We start from the raw sequence: 19053 nt of genomic DNA on the forward strand, positions 1-19053 counted from the left end.
GACACATCCTGCCAGAAAACCGCCTCGGGATATCAGGAACCCCGAACCCACAGCCAAGGGCGTGTCGAGGCGGGGCAGGCCGCCCAAGTCGCCGCAAACTGCCTTTCGGGATCACACCCTTTCCTGGGGAAGGAGGGGGCAGGACAACCCCAGCGACCTCTAGTAGGGGACCCTGCGCGGGCGGGGGCGGGACGGCTTCCAGGCGCTAGGGGGCGGGGCCTCCCCGCAGGACTTTGTCGGTGACGGCGCCAGGCCCCGCCCCTCCGGGAAGGCGGGGCGGCGCGCGAGGCGAGCGCGCGAGCAGGGCCGGAGCCCGCCTGGGAGCCCGCGGAACCGAGCGCAGCGAGCGGAGCGCCTTGGGCGGCGGCGGCGCGCGTGATGGCTCCGGCCGGGGACCGTGAGGGCTACTGGGGCCGCACGACGTCCACGCTGGACTGGTGCGAGGAGAACTACGCGGTGACCTGGTACATCGCCGAGTTCTGTGAGTGCGACCGCCGGCCCGGGCCCCGGCCTGAGGCGGGCGGGAGGCGGAGAGGGCGCCTCGCTGAGGGGGAGACGCCGTGTGGGGAAGGCTGAGGGCGGACCTGGCAGCCCGGGAGGCAGCAGGCCCGGCCGCGGGGAGTGGAGTGGGAGCCCTGGCCGGGAGGCAGGAACGGCAAGGCTGCAGATGGAGGGACCGGAGAGGAATGTAGAGTGTCTCCGGGGAGCGCCGGGGTCCGGACGGGCTGGGGGAGGGGAGGGGGGACACCTGCTCCTACTGTTGCTGCCACCACCCTAAGGGCACAGAAGGGAGCAGATCTCCGTTCAATCTCCCCTCCCCCATACGTGAGAACTCTAAGGTCTTTGCTTTCCTCTCTCCCCGTGAATATTAGACCTCTTCGCTCCCCTCCAGGAAACGGTTTCCCAGTCTCAGATCTCAACCCCCTACCTCCATTCCCCCCCCCCGCCCCGGATGCCTTCGAGTACCCGAGCACAGCTGTCGAACCCTCTGCTGGCACCAGAGGTAGACGGCAGGGCACCTCGTTAGTCTCCACCCTCCGGCTGGTGCAGGGTCCCAGGAGCACAGGGGACCGAGTGCCTTCTGCTCTGCCGCCTCTCCAGCTGTCCGGGGTTAGGGGTCATCCGAGGACACCGCTATCTCCGACTGCACTTCCTTCAGCTGCCGCCCCCGGCGGGCGCCACTGGCCCCCCGGGCTGTGTGTGGTGTGTGTGTGTGTTTCCCCAGGGGACCGTCCTGCCAGCCTCCGAGAGCACAGGAAAAATCTGACACCGCTTTTTCTGGTGTTTACTTTGGTCATGTTTTGAGAGCACAGCGTTTAATGCCTCTCCAGGCACCTGCTTCTGGCGAGGGGTAGAGAATGGTTTTTGGCCACTGCCTCCTCCTTTTCGTTTGCTGCGCTTTCCCAGGACATGGAGCACACGTTTTAGCTGGCCTTCCCATCGTCGGGTCCTTCTCCCGGACAGGTGTTTTTGACTTGTAGAAGAGAGGCAAGGGTTTCATACCAGCTGATCCTATTTATTTCTGTTTCCAGTAATTGGCTAAGTTTAAAAAAAAAAAAAAAAAGAAGGAAAACAGAACTTGTGCTGAAGTTTTAGGACTTTAGTACCATTCCCTTTATACCAGGATTTAGACTGAGATGTTTCCTGAACTACTGGTTTTAATTAATATTTTTAAAATAATGGTGAAAGAATATGGGCAAAGGAATCATTGTAGGGTAAGTACTTGGCAGTGTAAATGTTGGCAAAGGAAGCGCTGTACCAGTTTGTTTGGTCATATTGGCAGGCCTACCCCTGGTCCAGAGGAGGTCCAGAGGGAAGGGACCTGAAACCGTGCTCCCTGAACTGGGGATGGAAGAGAAACTGAAGGGTCTTCAAAAGTTAATGGGCTGTCGTATAGAGCGTTAAACTTTCAGTGTTTCCTGTCATCTGGAATTAGTGCCTATGGGTGGACACTAACTGTAAGGAGAGAGATTTTGCTTCATCGTAGGCAACTTTTTATCTAAGGATGGGATCTTGGAATGGGTTGACTTGTGAGGTAGAGAGGACTTTTTGACACAAAGTGTTAAAACAGACATTGCTCAACTAACTCAAAACGTGAATATTTTAGGGGGAATTACTTGTTTAGTAAGGGAAAAGGTGGGTTGGCTTTAGTTGACCTTTAGGTTCTTTGCATCTTTATGGGTCAACATAGGTAATAATGACTGTTAGTTTAGAACCAAGGGTTAGAATTAAAAGAGAAAACTGACAGTTAAGTCATGTGAACTAGATACTACTGTTCTGGCAGATAGCTCTGAGAAATGGGAAATGGCTTTAGTTATTAATGTCCTTAGAAGAGGAAGCTCTGAGCAGACTGCAGGGAGGGTTTTGACATAGGAGTCGGGGGTTGCAAGAAGGTGATGAGTGAATGTGGGCCACCCTTTTCACATGTACCTTGGCAGGAAAAAGCGATCTGGAGGAAGTTGAGGTAAAGTCTTCTTACCCAGCAAGTGAAAAATATGCTGATTAATAATGATGTCTTTAAAACAAATGCAACTTTATCATCATTCTAATATTTAAATTAATGATAGAAACACTGAGGATAGTAATAATAGTGACAATAACTGTATCTAAGTGCCTCCTATGTACCACACATTCCTAAGTGCTTCATATATCTTACCTCTTTTGATCTTTACCATAACTCCAGAAAGAAGGTATTGTTATCCTCATTTCACAGATTGGGAAATTAAAGTAAGTAGTAAGGTTGTACTCTAAGAAGTGAGGTTGCAAAGAGTGGTGGGGAGGTAGTATTCAAGTTGAGGTCTGACTCCAGAGCTACTATGCCATATTACTTCTATCAGATTCATTGTTAATTAATATCCTCCAAGAAAGGGATGAGGACAAGCATGAAATAGTATACTACACAAAGGAAAAAGTGAATAACTGTTCAAGAAGCCTTTCAGCATTAGGGTGGATGTATTTTGGTTCACGTAAAGATGAGTTTGGGAAATTGCATATTCAGATAGGGCAATGGTTCTTAGTCAGAAGCTATCTCTATAACATCAGCCAAGTTGAATTCAAATTTCTTTTCTGTTTGAGCAGATTGTAAGGACCAGGGGAAAGGGTAGAAGATTTCTCTTTAGTTGTGAAATAATAAGCACCTTGATGTGCCAGCAGTTATAGGTACAGGTAGTCCACACTTTGCAACACATTGTGCAACGTAAATGACAACATAAACTTGCATGATTGTTCGTGCAAGTTAAAACTGGCAAGGTGATCTTAATTAATGGGAAAAGTTATGATTGTTCTGTGACCTTTAAAATTTTTTGTCATATATTGTAAACCCTTTTTTTGTTGGTTAAAAATATAGAGAGAAATGGAAAAGATAGTAAAACTAATATTTAGTACATTGAGAATTAAAATGGTTAGTTTTTTTTTTTTGCTAAAGAACTTAAGAGTAGTTTGAACAGGGACTGCCTTCTTGTCTTATAACATGTGATGTGGAAGGAGTATTTTACTACGCCTTGTTGGATTGTCATACTCCTTTCTAAGTTTGAATCAGCTTCCAGCATTTTATTCTTTGTACTTCTCACATTGTGAAATATATCCGAGAGTTCCTTTAACATTAAGTTTTTTGCTGGTGTCACTTCTGGTCCATCTTCATACTCTTCTCGCAGCCGTTTTCTTGTCGTTCATTTGTGTCAGTAGTTTGCCCTCGCTAAGTTTCTCTGCCTGTGCACCTGGAGTCTCTCAAACGGCAGTGGGGTCAACATTGTCATGGTCATCTACTTCTGCTGTCACCTATTTATGGATGATTGGAATTTCACTCCTAACATTGTCACTTTTGTCTCCTTGCTGTACTTTCGTCATTGTTGGCCTGTTCTCTTTTGATTGTTCATTTTTGCAAAATGTCACATACATTCATCACCAGGAAACAAGGCGGCGACTCAACTACACGCTTTGCTATCTGCATGAGAACTGACTAACAGTGCCTAATCACCAAGGGGCTTTGCCCTGATGTTTTATCCATAGTTAGCAGTTTAGTCAGAGAGATATGTTTTATCCACAGTTAGCAGTTTAGGCAGAGAGATATGTTTTATCCACAGTTAGCAGTTTAGGCAGAGAGATATGTTTTATCCACAGTTAGCAGTTTAGGCAGAGAGATATGTTTTATCCACAGTTAGCCGTTTAGGTAGAGAGATATGTTTTATCCACAGTTAGCAGTTCAGGCAGAGAGATATTTTTCTCTCAGCATTTTGAAAATATTATTCCATTGTGTCCTGGCTTTTATTGTTGCTGATGCGAAGTTCTCCAACAGCCCAATTGTTGTTCCTTTGCAGTTTATTTTGTCAAGTCCACCAACAGACTTTGAAAGAAGTGACTTGGTTAATCACTGATGGTGATGTGCTATTACTTACATAGGATTTGCAGACTGAAGATCTGGTAGCAAAGTTTGTAGTACTATGTTTAATTACTCACAGTTAATGTACTGTGGTAACTGAAATTTGTGCATATTAGAACCATGCAAAGTGAAGGCTGCTTGTGTATTTCTTTTTTTTACATATTCATTTATTTTTTTCAATTTTTTTCTTATTGTTGTTCAAGTACAGTTTTCCACCTTTCCCCCACATCTGCTTGTGTATTTCTATTACTCAGAACATTCCTAGGAAGTAATAAGCAGATGATGTTATTCCCTTTTTTTTTAGATGAGGATACTGAGTCTTACAGAAGTAACCTGCTCAGCACCATACAGCTATTAAGTGGCAGAAATATTCAAATATAGGTCTGACGGCTCTTTCTAGCAAGACATACTGTCTACAGGAAGTGGAATTTCAGGTGTAGTTGGTTTCATGGAAGAAAGATTACCTAAAGGGAAGTGGAAGTAAATGCTATGCTTTAATTACGGCCTTTGAGGAGAATTACCTAGCGAAAAAATTTTCAGAATGTCTTGTTTGTTCAGCAAATAGTTGTTGAACACCTTTTTAGTCATTGGCTCAGCACAAAACTATGTGAAGACACTCTCTAAGGTAGCTAACAGATTAGTAGGAGTATAAACAGGTAAGTTCAAATAGGCTTTCCTGTTTTCAAGGGACATGCATTACTAAAAATGCATGTGAAAGAAGAATGTCCAAGAATTGACATATTACAGAGGGTTTATTTATCGGAAAGCTAAAATATATTTTAAAATTCCTAACTATGAGTCTTATAGGGGTTACAAAAGCTAGGTAGTTGCTGTCTTTTTTCACAGGCTTGCTGCCCCTCTTCCCATCCCTTTCTCAGGAATTGGGTAGAAGAAAAGCAGGGCAACCCTTACTCTTTCGATCTTTATTATGAGATTCATTTAGATGGGGCAAAGGGGTCTTTTTTTCCTTGCCACTGCCGCCGAGACCAGAGAGGCTTCAGCCAGCTGCCTCTGCCATGCACATAATGCCATTCAGGGCATCTAGCTGCTTGTAGTTCATTGCTGCCTTTCTTTTTCTTTCCTTTTTTATTTTTTTAGGTCCCTTCCCACTATCTTTTCTCTGCCTAAGCTGCTAACTATGGATAAAACATCAGAGCAAAGTCTGTTGGTGATTAGTCACTGCACAACTGTCGTTCAGTTCTTGTACAGGTAGCAAAGCATGTAGTTGAGTTGCCTCTTCTAATTTATTATTGTTTCTACATAAATCATAATTATTACCCCATTTTAATTAATCAAAGGCACATGTAACTGTGAGTCAGAGGAGATCTAGTCACTATTATCACACTGTATCGATTTATAAGATACAGTCACTGATTCCCTTAATGTATTGGCATAATTGGTATAAGTTCAAAGCAGAACTGCATAATATCTTCACTGCATCCTTACTGTGAATAAATGTGATTTTTGAAATATTGAAAATAGCCAATATTGTGGGCACTTAATGTGCAAAGCTCTCGAGTATATATATTATCTCTTAAGAGCCTTTATTATAATCCTTATAACAACCCTGTTAAGTTAGATTCTGCTAGTACTATTTTATAGATGTGGGAATTTAGGTCACAGAGGGGTTAAATAATTTGTGCAAAGTTTTCCACTTCGCAAGAGGCAAAGCAAGGATTTGAATTCACAGAATCTGACTCCAGAGCACATTCTCTTACCTTTCTCTTACTTACTTTTCAAATTAGCTTTGTTAGGTATCATTTACTTAAAATAAAATACACCCATTTTAAGTGTACAGTTTGCAAAGTTTTGACAGGTGTATACACATCTGTGCAACCATCCCAATCAAGTTGTAGACTATTTCTATCACCCTGAAAGATCACCTAGCGGAGCACTCATTTGTAACCATGTGGTATACTGCTGGATCTCTGAGTTGTAGGTACTGTTATAATCCTGATTTTGCAGTTGAAGACATTGATGTTTAGGAAGGTTAAGTAACTTCTTCTAGGTCACACACTGTTAAGTGGCAGAGCCTAAGCGATTCCAGGGGCCATTTGGTTCCAAAGCTATGTTCTTTAACTACCTTACTATCTTGCCTCCCTCCATTACCACTATTTCAGACTCCAAAGGGTCCTGGAACCTCGGGTTGGGAACTAGTGGTCTAACCTCATTCTAAACATAAGGAGAAAGATCTTGAGAATTGAAGCGATTTGCCCAAGATTATGTTGCAAATTAGTGGTGGAACCTAGGCCAGAATCCACATTTAGTAGTTTCTCAGTATGAGAAATGGTTAAGCTGAAGAGGAGGATGTCAAATGTTGTTGATACTATCTTGTTAATGACTTTAATGTGCATGTGAATTACCTAGAGATCTTGTTAAAATGTAAATTCCGATTCAGTAGCTCTGGATTCAGTGGCCTTAGATTCTGCATTTCTTATAAGCTATCAGGTGATTCCAGTGCTACTGGCCTAGAGAATATGTACAAGAATCAAGGCTTTACAGTTCAAAAAGCATTTTTAATTCCTTTTCCTCATGAGGTGTAGACGTTATCCCTGTTTGTATGTAAGGAAACCACATTCTAAAGGATAATGCCTTGCTCAGGATCACAGGGCTGGTGTTGGAACCTAGGTTTCTAATTTTGAAAACCAAGTTAGGTGTCCACCCCCAGCCACAGGCTGAAAACACTGCATCTGAAGGAAAGTTTGAAAATGATTGTTCTTGGTATCAGCAAAACTGGAACTTAAAATTGAACTAACTACGTTTTCATTTCAGAAAGGTTTCATTCTCATTTGCTTCTAATACCTTTTAAACCAAGTTAGGTGTCCACCCCCAGCCACAGGCTGAAAACACTGCATCTGAAGGAAAGTTTGAAAATGATTGTTCTTGGTATCAGCAAAACTGGAACTTAAAATTGAACTAACTACGTTTTCATTTCAGAAAGGTTTCATTCTCATTTGCTTCTAATACCTTAGCCAGGCTCAAACCAAACACCTTTTAGACTTAAGTCTATAGTTTACTAATTGGAGTTTAGTAATACTTGAAGGCTAATTACATTTTGAAGTCTAATCTTGACTTAGCATTTACTCAGGTCATCCAAGATATTAACTAGAAAGACTTGTTATTTGGCAGCCCATGTTAGAAGAAAAGATTGACTTTTTTTTTTTAATGGAACAGTAATTCATGTGTGGGTAAATAAGGGGAACAAATAATCTTGTGGTAATTTGGGGAACTCTACTGAGCTGGAATACATAGAATAGTAAACATTTAAATGAAAGTCTGACCCAGTACATTATTATTTCAGGTTAAAATTTTAAGTCATTTCTTTGATTTTTGGTTCTACCCTTGTCCCTTTGTCAACTGTTTATCAGTCAGTGGAAAAAAAAACCCCTCACCTGAAGATTTAGGTAGTATACACAGCATTTATTTTTATTTTTTATTTTTTTATTGTATTTTATTCTTTATGCTATTATAGTTGTCCCACTTCCCCTCCCCCTTGCTCACCTCCACCCACCCCCCACCCATGCCCCCTTCTCCCCTCATTCAGGCCATTACCACATGGTTGTTTGTGTCCTTGGGTCATGCATATATGTTCTTTTGCTAATCCTTTCACCTTCTTTCATTTTCAAAGAAGTAAAAATGTTACCCTGGCCGAGTGGCTCAGTTGGTTGGAATGTTGTCCCATTTCATTACTGGTTGGGGCACATACCCAGGTTTGTAGGTTCTGTTCCTGGTCTGGGCTCGTATGGGAAGCTACCGATCAATGTTTCTCTCTCTCTTCCTCCCCTTCTCTCTAAATATCAGTAAATAAATTTTAAAAAATATTTTAAAAAGAAGTAAAGGCATTAAAGAAACATTTTGGACCCTGAAAAATGATGGTGCCCAAAAGAGACAGCAAAAGCAGTTTATGGTGACGTGAAAGTCCTACCTGTTTTACTTGAATTCAACATCAAGATTTCTACCTGAACTTTTTTTTAATGTATTTTATTGATTATGCTATTACAGTTGTCCCATTCTCCCCCCTTTATTCCCCTCCACCCTGCACACCCTCTCCTACCCACATTCCCCCCCTTTAGTTCATGTCCATGGTTCATACATGTAAGTTCTTTGGCTTCTACATTTCCTACACTATTCTTACCCTCCCCTTGTCTATTTTCTACCTACCATTTATGCTACTTATTCTCTGTACCTTTCCTACTCTCTCCCCCTTCCACCCCCCTATTGATAACCCTTTATGTGATCTCCATTTCTGTGATTCTGTTCCTGTTCTAGTTGTTTGCTTAGTTTTTGTTTTTGTTTTTGTTTTAGGTTTGGTCGTTAATAACTGTGAGTTCGTTGTCATTTTACTTTTCATATTTTTGATCTTCTTTTTCTTAGATAAGTCCCTTTAATATTTCATATAATAAGGACTTGGTGATAATGAACTCCTTTAACTTGACCTTATCTGGGAAGCACTTTTATCTGCCCTTCCATTCTAAATGAAAGCTTTGCTGGATAGAGTAATCTTGGGTGTGGGTCCTTCTGGCCTTTCATGACTTGGAATACTTCTTTCCAGCCCCTTTTTGCCTACAAGGTTTCTTTTGAGAAATCAGCTGACAGTCTTATGGGCACTCCTTTGTAGGTTACTGTGTCCTTTTCTCTTGCTGCTTTTAAGATTCTCTTCTTATCTTTAATCTTGGCTAATGTAATTATGATATGCCTTGGTTTGGGTCCAACTTCTTTGGGAGTCTCTGAGCTTCCTGGACTTCCTGGAAGTCTATTTTCTTTGCCAGATTGGGGAAGTTCTCCTTTATTATGTTTTCAAATAAGTTTTCAATTTCCTGCTGTTCCTCTTCTCCTTCTAGTACCCCTATGATTCGGATGTTGCAATGTTTAAATATGTCCCGGAGGTTCCTAAGTCTCTCCTCATTTTTTTTGAATTCTAGTTTCTTCATTCTGTTCTGGTTGAATGCTTATTTCTTTCTTCTGGTCCAAACCATTGATTTGAGTCCCGGTTTCCTTTCTGTCACTGTTGGTTCCCTGTACATTTTCCTTTATTGCACTTAGCATAGCCTTCATTTTTTCATCTAATTTGCAACCATATTCAACCAATTCTGTGAGCATCCCAATTACCAGTGTCTTGAATTATGCATCTGATAGGTTGGCTATCTCTTCATCGCATAGTTGTATTATTTCTGGAGCTTTGATCTGTTCTTTCATTTGGGCCATTTTTTTTTTTTTTTTGTACCTGCCCCTGCCGGTTACTAGTGAGGGGCGGAGCCTTAGGTATTCCCTAGGGCGGGGCAAGCATGTCACTGTGCTGTGATGCTGTATGTGGGGGAGGGGTCCTAGAGGGAACAGTGCTGCTTGCTCTGCTCTCTGCCAGTTTTCAGTCACTTCTCCCACTACTCACAATCAAATTGGGCCCTTCTGGTGCTGATTCCCAGGTGGGTGGGCTTGTGTATGTTCTAGGAGTCTGTGGGTCTCTCCAACGAACTGTCCTGTGAGGCTGGGAGTTTCTCCCCCTGCTGCCTCAACCCCCATGGGTGTTTTCAGTCAGAGCCTTTGAGGCTTTATTTTCCTGCATTGGAACTCTGGGTTGCGCAGTCTGGCTTGCTCCCCAGTTGTTCCTCCCGGTTTATCTGCATGCTAATGTGGTACCACCCAGTGCGTAATCCGCTACCTTGAGGGGTCCACCAGCCGCCTCCTTCCCCGCCCCGGTCCTCCAGCAGCTGCCTTGCCCCGAGTCCTCCCCACCCCACTGCCCATTTCCGCCTCCCCTACAGGTCTGGATGAGTGTTTCTTGTTTAACTACTTGGTTGTCAGACTTCCATACAGTTAGATTTTGTCAGTTCTGGTTGTTTTTTTGTTTTTAAATTTGTTGTTGTCCTTCTTTTGGTTGTGGGAGGGACACAGTGTGTCTAACTACCTCTGCCTGAACTTTTTATTGAATCTTGTGACTTTGGGCAAATCACTTAATTATTTTTTGTATCAGTTTATTTTCTATAAAATGAGAATAATGTTATTTGGTAGGGTTATGAGAATTAAAGGGCATGATACATGTGTAAGCACACAGTGCAGTGCCTGGTAAATACTAGGTGCTTAGTAAATATTAGTTGAATTGGAATCAAAATAATTTTTTAAAAATAAATCATGCTTTGATACAGTTGTGGCCTCCTTATCTGTGATGGTTATATGTGAACTTGGCTAGGCTCTAGTGTCCAATCATTTAATCAAATACTAATCTCTGTGTTTTGTGAAGGTATTTTGTCAATGTGCTTAACATCTATAATCACTTGACTTTAAGTAAAGATTACTCTCAATAATGTGGTTGTCTTCGTCCAGTCAGTTGAAAGGCCTTAGGATCAAATGCTGGGTTTCAGGCGGGTGGAGTGGGGAGATTAAATCTTTATTTGGCAAGGCCTCTTACTTGATTCCTCACCTTAGCGGATCTTTCTTCCTTTCTCCTTCATTCTCTCTTTCATTTGTGTGAATATGTTGTGAATATACCAGAATTTTTAGGCGTTTTGAGTGGGAAGGTCAGCTTGAGTATCGCATGTGCCATACGGCTTTAATCAAATTGCTTTTGCCCGGTTGATTCCCTTTGTCATCTGTAACTACATTCTCTCAGTCAGTGGATACCTCTTCATACCTTGACTTGTTACTCCTTAAGGATTAGATTCTTCTGTTTCTCTTTAAAGACTTTCTGTTGACTAAAGGATAGAGGCCAAATTCTAAACATGGCATGAAAATCTCTTTTTTAAAAAATGAGTATTTTTACACATACAACAAAGTTGGAAGAATTTTCCAGTGAATATCTATCTGTTCACCTACTTACTACCTGGATTCTACTATTAACATTTTACTATAATTGTTTTATCACTTTTCTATCCATTTATCTATTCCTCTCTCCATCTATCACTTCACATTATTTTTTGACACATTTCAAAGTAAATTTGCAGACATCTGTACACTTTCCCTTAAGTACTTCAACATATCACTAAAGTTCAATTCTTTGTTTTTTTCCTTTTGGTGTAAAATTAATATTCACTGTAATGCACAAATCTTAAGTGTATATTTGCTCAATTTTGAGAAATAAGTACATCTGTGTAACCAAAACCCCTACTAAGAGGTGGAATTTCACCATCAAGCAGGAAAGGTCCTTACACCCTTTTCCTGTTAATCCCCACCTCCACCTTCCCCCTTTTCCTCAGGGCAAAAATGTTCTGATTTTTTCCCCCACCGTAAATTAGATTTGCCAGTTCTAGAACTGCATGTACGTGGAATTACATAGTATTAACTATTTGGTGTAAGGCTTCTTTCACTCAGCATAATGTTTTTGAGATTCATGTATGTTATTGCATGTATTGGTGATTCCTTTTTATTGGTAAGTAGTGTTCCACAGTTTTGTATTTTCCTTTTGATGGACACCAGGCTGTTTTCAAGTTTTGGCAATTATAAGTAAAGCTGCTATGAACAGCTTTATGGTATCCAATGTATTCTGAACTCTTTAGTCTTTCTTCCTCCTTTTCCTTGTACTCCCTAAGTTCTCTACTTATACTGTCTGTATTCTTGCCAAAACAGGCAGTTTACATATACACCTATACTCTTATGCACCTTTCATTGTTCATGCTGTTGCTGTGAGAGGTAGTAACAAATTGTTTTTTAAAGCCATGCAGTTATGGGGTAGTTGTTATTCAGCAGTAGGTAATTGAAACAGTGTCTGAGGTTGAGTTTCGAACAATTTTGATTTCCTGTTGTGTAAACTCAAGAGTATACCAAATTACACAATACCTTTTATTTTTAGAGGATAAGAGTTTAAATATAATAAGGTTTAATAGTTTTATGGCCCTTCTATCTGAAGACTTTTGTATGTGTTTTACTTATCTCTGTAATTTACTCATGAGACTCAAAAGAGGTGTTTTAGTCAATGAAAGTAAGTACTTCGGGTTGAAATAATTCAGTTGCAGAGCTAGAAAAATCTTTGGCTTATTGTAGGTGTACACTCATGCTCTTAAAAGTTCTTTAACTTTGCAGAGCATGCTGATTTTAACAGCAAGTGGCTAGACTGGATAGAGCCAGAACAAAGCAGAACTCCAAAATTATGGGTGTTAAGATCTAGGTACTGCTCCAAGAACTGTTTTTATGACTGACGTTCACTCATTTATTCATTAATACACAATGATAAGGAGAGATTCTAGATAAGATAGTGTTCCCAAAATGCAATATTACCTGCTGGGTAGCGGTTGTGCCCCCCTACCCCCACCTTTTTTTTTTTTTTTTAAGCAGACAGGAGGGCATGTCTACTTTGTTGTCTGATGTCCCTTTGATCACTGGAGTTGATGCAATTAGTCTTGCTAATCAGATATTATATGTTCTGTGTTCTTTCACTACTCTGGCAATGTCAGACCTAAAACTTGACAATTGAAGAGAATTATGACGTTGATAAAGAAGAACTATACTTTGGTTAAGAGCAGTCATTAAATAAACATTTAGCTATCCTTACTTTCGTATTTATCATTTCCTAGATTTTTACCACTTATGTACTCTTAAAAATACACTTTAGGTTTGCTGGTTTTATATTTTATATTTTAAGTGAAACTGTCCCTTATATATATTCTGCAAGTTGCTTTTTCACTCAGATTGTGGTCTTTAGTATTACACATGTTCCTAAGAATTGTCTGTGTTGATGGGTATGGGTATTTATATATTTATTTTTATGTGTATATTTATTTCTATGTTGTTTAGAGTTTTACTGTATTAATATATTTATCCATTCCTCAGTTATTGGATGTTTTGTTTCCAGTTTTGCTATAACAGATAATGCTATGAACATACTTATACCTCTTGTGGTACACACAAATGTTTAAGAATTTCAGTGTGTACTTAGGAGTGTAATTGTTAGGTTATAGTGCACGCCTGTACTCAATTTTTACTAGATCAGAAGTAGCTTTTTGGATTCATGACCCCTTTACACATTTAAAATTTATTGAAGACACTGAAGAACTTTGTGATAAATCAGTTGGTGTTTAATGTAATAGAAGTTAAAATTGAAAACATTTTAAATCTTTATTAATCCATTTAAGATCCATGCTTGTGAGAAATGAGATTTATCTATGCTGTTGTATCAGTAGTTTGTTCCTTTTAGTTGTTGAATAATGTTTCATTGTACGAATATTACCATAGATTGTTTATCCATTCTCCTATTGATGGACACCTAGGCTGTTTCTAGTTTTGGCTATTATGAATAAAGCTACTATGAACATTATTCTACAAGTCTTTCTGTAAACACATGTTTTCATCTTTTTTGGGTAAATTCCTAGGAATGGAATTGCCAGGTCATAGGGTTAGTTTATATTTAGTTTTATAAGGGACTGTGAGACTTTTTCCCAAAGTGATGTACCATTTTTCATTTTTATCATGGAAGTCTTAGGTACTCTGTATCCTCAGCAACATTTGGTGTTGTCTTCATTTTTAATTTTATTCATTCTGAACTCATCGTTTCAATTAGCTTTTACCTGATGACTAAAGATGTTGAGCACATTTTCATGTTCTTCTTGACCATTAGAATATCTTTTTTTGTGACATGTCTTTTCAAATCTGTTGCCTAAAAAAAGTTGTTTTTTCATTATTGAGTTGTAGGAGCTCCTTAAATATTCTGGACATAAGTCCTTTTATCAGATGGATGTTTTGTGACTATTTTCTCCCTGTCTGTTTTGTCTATTCATCTTCTTAGAGGTGCCTTAAAAAAAGATTTTATTTATTTATCCATTTATTCATATATTTATTTATTGAGAGAGGGGAGGGAGAGAGGAAAAGAGGGAGAGAAACACCTGTGTACTAGAGAAACATCTATTGGCTGTCTCTCGCATGCTCCAAACGAGGGACCTGGCCTGCAACCCATGCATACACCCTGACCGCAAATCTAACCCCCGACCTTTTGGTTTGTGGGATGACACTCAACCCACAGAACCACGCCAATTAGGGTTAGAGGTGTCTTTTAATGAAAAGAAGTTTTAAATTTTGATGGAGTCTATAATTTGTCAGCTTTTTCTTTTATGGTTATTTCCTTCCTTATCCTGTCTACAAACCTGTCTACACTCAGATTGTGAAGATATATTCCACCTTCTCTTCTAGAAGATATATTGTTATAGTTTTATATTTTGGTCTGTATGCATCTCAACTTCATTGTCACAGGTGATGTGAAGTAGGGATTGGGGTTTATTTATTTCCCATATAAACATCTAGTTGTTACAGCATCTTCTGCTGAAAGACATTTGCTTTCACTCCTTTCTCATAAATCGGAGGACAGCACGTAGTGATCTACTTCTGGGCTCCCTAATCTGCTGGTCTCTTTGTAAATATGTATGCCATTACCACACAGTCTGATAAATACAGCTTAATAGGGTATCTTGAAGTGAAATACTGTAAGTCTTTCAACTTGGTTCTTTTTAAAGATTGTTTTGGATATTCTAGGTCTTAAGCATTTCCATATACATTTTAGAATCAGCTTATCAACTGTGGTGGTTTTAAAAGATGTGCACAAATCCTTTGCTTTTCTAGTTCTGTTCTTCTAAAGGTTACTTAGAATTTTTTAAAAGGCATATTTGACTTAAAGTCCACACTGATCTTTTCTCTCCTTTTAGACAAAGAACCTACTTTAACTTTGAATATGCCCCTCCTAACTTATATACTATTGTTGTGCAGCATTTATTTCTCCCATGTATTGGTCGTCTTTGCTGCATAACATATTACCAAAAATTTAGTGGCTTTAGTTAACACACATTTATAATCTCACACTTTCTATAGGTTAGGAGTGTGTGCCTGGCTTATCTGGGTTCTATTGTTTTTTTTTTTTTTTTAAGCATGTGAATTTGTTGTTTTTTTACTATCTTAATTTTTTCATTTCTTTTTAATTTTATTGTTCAAGTACAGTTTTCTGCCTTCTGCCCACCTCTCCCTCCCCAGCCATCCCCACCTCCCTCCCCCAATTCCACACACCCCCCCTTGGTTTTGTCCATGTGTCTTTTATAGTTGTTCCTGAAAACCCTAACCCTTTTTCCTCCATTTTATCTGGATTCTTTGCTTAGGGTCTCACAAGACCGCAGTCATGGGCTGCAGTCACAGTGTTAACTGGAGCTGCGATATCATCTGAGTTTGAATAGGGAAGACTCCATTAGCTGAATTGTAATTTTTTCTGTGGTTGTGTGAGGAAGCAGAGTGTGTTTGCCTTTGCCTCCATCTTGACTGGAAATCTGGGTGGTTACTTTTCTGTTTCACTCAGCTACTACTCAGATAGCCCCTCAGGCATCTCAGCTTTATGATCTCAGATCCAATTCCCATCCTTGCATGGGCCAAGGCCTCTTCTTGTCTGGGCATTGAAACTCAACGTCTTGTGGTACTGTGACAGGTAAGTCACTGCCCTGCCTCTTCCTGCTGTAGATTAACCCTCTGGGAATTACCTTCAGTCTTTTGGGAGCCCATTTGTACATTTGAAAACTTATTTATCAAATTTTATCCAGCATGTCTAGGCATTTCTAAAGAGGATTTGGGGGTTGTCTGCCATTTCTTTACTTTCTTTTAGCTAAGGACTGATATATTTCAAAACTGGAAATACTGTTTGCTATGTAAAATATAAATATGTGTACTTGCAGGTATATAAAATAAGAACTTCAGATAATCAATATTGGCACACATGGAATATAGAGTATAGTGTATGAAGACTTTCGCAGTCTAGCCCTTGACGACTTTTCTGATGTAATCGCTGCCTTTGTAAACATACGCACTTTGTACTTTAGCAGTATGATTCAGCTTTCATTTCTTGAACATAGTGCAGCTTCGTGGTCTCGTGTGTTTGCATACATTACCTTTTCTGGCTGGAATGTCGTGCTTTATCCCTCTCATTTCTCTTTATGTGGTTAATTAAGCCTTTTTTTCCCTTCTAAATTCACCGTTTCTCCTGAGTATTTTTAATTATTATATTTTTCATTTCTAAAGGTTCAATTGTTTCTTTTTCAAAGTTGCCTGATAATTTTTGATAATTTTTCTTCCTTATTTATTTTTTGTTCCTTTCTTTTATTACTTTAAACATATCAAACATACTTATTTAATATTCTGTATCCATTAATTTCAGTATCTTTCATCTTTGCTTGTCTGTCTTTGTTGCTTGTTGTTTTACCAATTGTTGCTTTATGGCTGCATATTTTCTCATGTATTCTTGTGATTTTTAACCATGGATTTATTTTTCTGGATACTTGGGAAATCTTCGAGACCATGTTAGATTACAACGTCTATGAGGTCAAGAGCCCGAGGGTCTTGTTCATTGTTATGTCCCAGTGCTTGTAAGTATATGAAGCTTTCAATAAGTATTCATTGAATGAATGATGTGTATATACTTCACACAGTATTGTACTTATATACATGTCTTTACTGTCCGGTATGTTGATAGTGCCTCAGTTAAAAAGTTTTTTAGCTTTACTTCTGTATCCACAACACTTAGCACAGTGTAGATTAAGTTCTCAATAAATGTTTCTTAAACTAGTGGGGAATGGCTTGGCATATTCTGCCCATTGTAATTTATAGAATAAAAAAAGGTTTATTTTCACCAGACTGTCATTCTGCAGCCATTTTGATAACATGGAGAATACAAAATAAATGGTGAATCAATTCAGATAACCAGGAGTGTGTTTTGGTCGTGATCCATTAAAGCAGAATACTTTTCCAGACTGAACCTCAAAACCAGAACTTTAAGTCCATTGTCACTGAAGGCTAATCATATCATCAACTATTCAAGTACTTACTGACTACAAAGTATCTAACCAACAAATATTTACTAATACCTAATATATGTATATTACTTTGCAAAGTTGTATGCTGGCCTTTTTCCCCAGTAGGTCATGTTCTACCTAGGGTATAAGTATAAACATTAGAAAATGTAAATAACAAAAGAAAAGGGGTTCATTATAGCAGTGAAGGAACTATCTTTAGACAGTATCATTTCTTTAATCATACAGATGACAAATGAATACATTCTATAGAGGTTCAGATGTATTTAGTATAGTTGCCAGAATTACATGGTTTGCTTGCCTCTTAAGAATTATTAGTATCTATACTAACAACATTAATGATTGTGCCTCTTTTGTCTTCTTTCTTCTCTCTTGCTTTTTCTTTTTGCATGATGTGGTAGGAGGCACACCGCTTGTTGTTAAAGGGAAATGACATGAGATTGAACCTAGATATTCCTGCTTAGGAGCTATATGATAATTGGGCAAGTTTTGTAATCTTGCTGTGCCTCAATTTCCTGGTACATAGAATAAGAATGATAAACCCACCTCACAAAGTGATTTTTTTTAAAAAAAGATTTTATTTATTTATTTTGGAGAGAGGGGAAGAGAGCGGGGAAGAGAGGGAAAGAAACATCAATGTGCAAGAGAAACATCAATCAGTTGCCTCTTGCACACCCCCATCTGGGGACCTGGTCTGCAACCCAGGCATGTGCCATGACTGGGAATTGAACCAGCAACCTTTTGGATTTCAGGCTGGCGCTCAATCCACTCAGCCATGACAGCCAGGGCATGCAGTGATTTTTTTGATATTAAAAGAGATTATGTAAATAAAGTCACTAGTTTGGTTTAAGGCATATAAACTTAATAGATGTTTATACTCTTTTGCTTTATTTTAAAAATTATTTAATATGTTTAATTTTTCATCTTCATCCTAGTTATTTATTTAAGATTCTATTTATTTATTTTAGAGAGAGGGGAAGGTAGGGAGAAAGAGAGGGAGAGAAACATCAATGTTAGAGAGAAACATTGATCAGCTGCCTCTCACATGCACCCCAACAGGGGACCTGGCCCACAACCCAGGCCTGTGCCCTGACCAGGAATCAAACCAGTGACCTCTTGGTTCACAGGCCTGCGCTCAATCCACTGAGCCACACCAGCCAGGGCTGTTTGTTGATTTATTGATGATAGCCATTCTGACAGGTGTGAGGTGATATCTCATTGTGGTTTTAATTTGCTTTCTCTGCTGATTAGTGACATTGAGCACCTTTCCATATGTCTATTAGCCATCTGTATGTCCTCTTTGGAGAAGTATCTATTCAGGTCCTTTGCCCAGTTTTAAATTGGATTGTTTGGATTTTTTGGTGTTGAGTTTATAAGTTCTTTATAAATTTTAGATATTAACTTCTTATCAGATGTATAATTGGTGAATATGTTCTCCCATTCAGTGGTTTGTCTTTTCATTTTGTTGCTGGTTTCCTTTGCTGTGCAATAACTTTTTAGTCCTGTTTATTTATTTTTTTCTTTTGTTTCCCTTGCCTGAGAAGACATATCAGAAAAAATACTGCTATGAGAAATGTCTGAGATTTTATTGCCTGTCTTTTCTTCTAGGATTTTTATTGTTTCAAGTCTTACATTTAAGTCTTTAATCTATTTTGGGATTTCTTGTATATGGTATACAAAGGTGGTCTAGGTTCATTTTTTGCACATGTCTGTCCAACTTTCCCAACACCATTTATGGAATAGACTATCTTTACCCCATTGTATTTTCTTGCTTCATTTGTCAAATATTAATTGACCATAAAAGCATGGGTTTATTTCTCGGCTCTCTATTCTATTTCATTGATCTATAGGTCAGTTTTTATGCTAGTACCATGCTGTTTTGATTTCCGTGGCCTTGTGGTATAGTTTGATGTC

At 39.3% G+C, this 19053-nt stretch overlaps 1 protein-coding gene across 1 annotated transcript in view; it reads left to right on the top strand.

Moving 5' to 3' along the window:
- Positions 1–276: 276 nt before the first annotated feature.
- Positions 277–19053, top strand: part of ACER3 (alkaline ceramidase 3) — a 100429-nt gene continuing 81652 nt past the window's right edge. Inside the window, exon 1 of the mRNA XM_053924193.1 lies at positions 277–481. Within this exon, the coding sequence (XP_053780168.1) occupies positions 379–481 (103 nt within the window). The 5' untranslated portion in view covers positions 277–378. The remainder of the gene's footprint in view (positions 482–19053) is intronic.

This window comes from Desmodus rotundus, chromosome 5 (assembly GCF_022682495.2).
Source record: "Desmodus rotundus isolate HL8 chromosome 5, HLdesRot8A.1, whole genome shotgun sequence".
Lineage (NCBI taxonomy): Eukaryota > Metazoa > Chordata > Mammalia > Chiroptera > Phyllostomidae > Desmodus > Desmodus rotundus.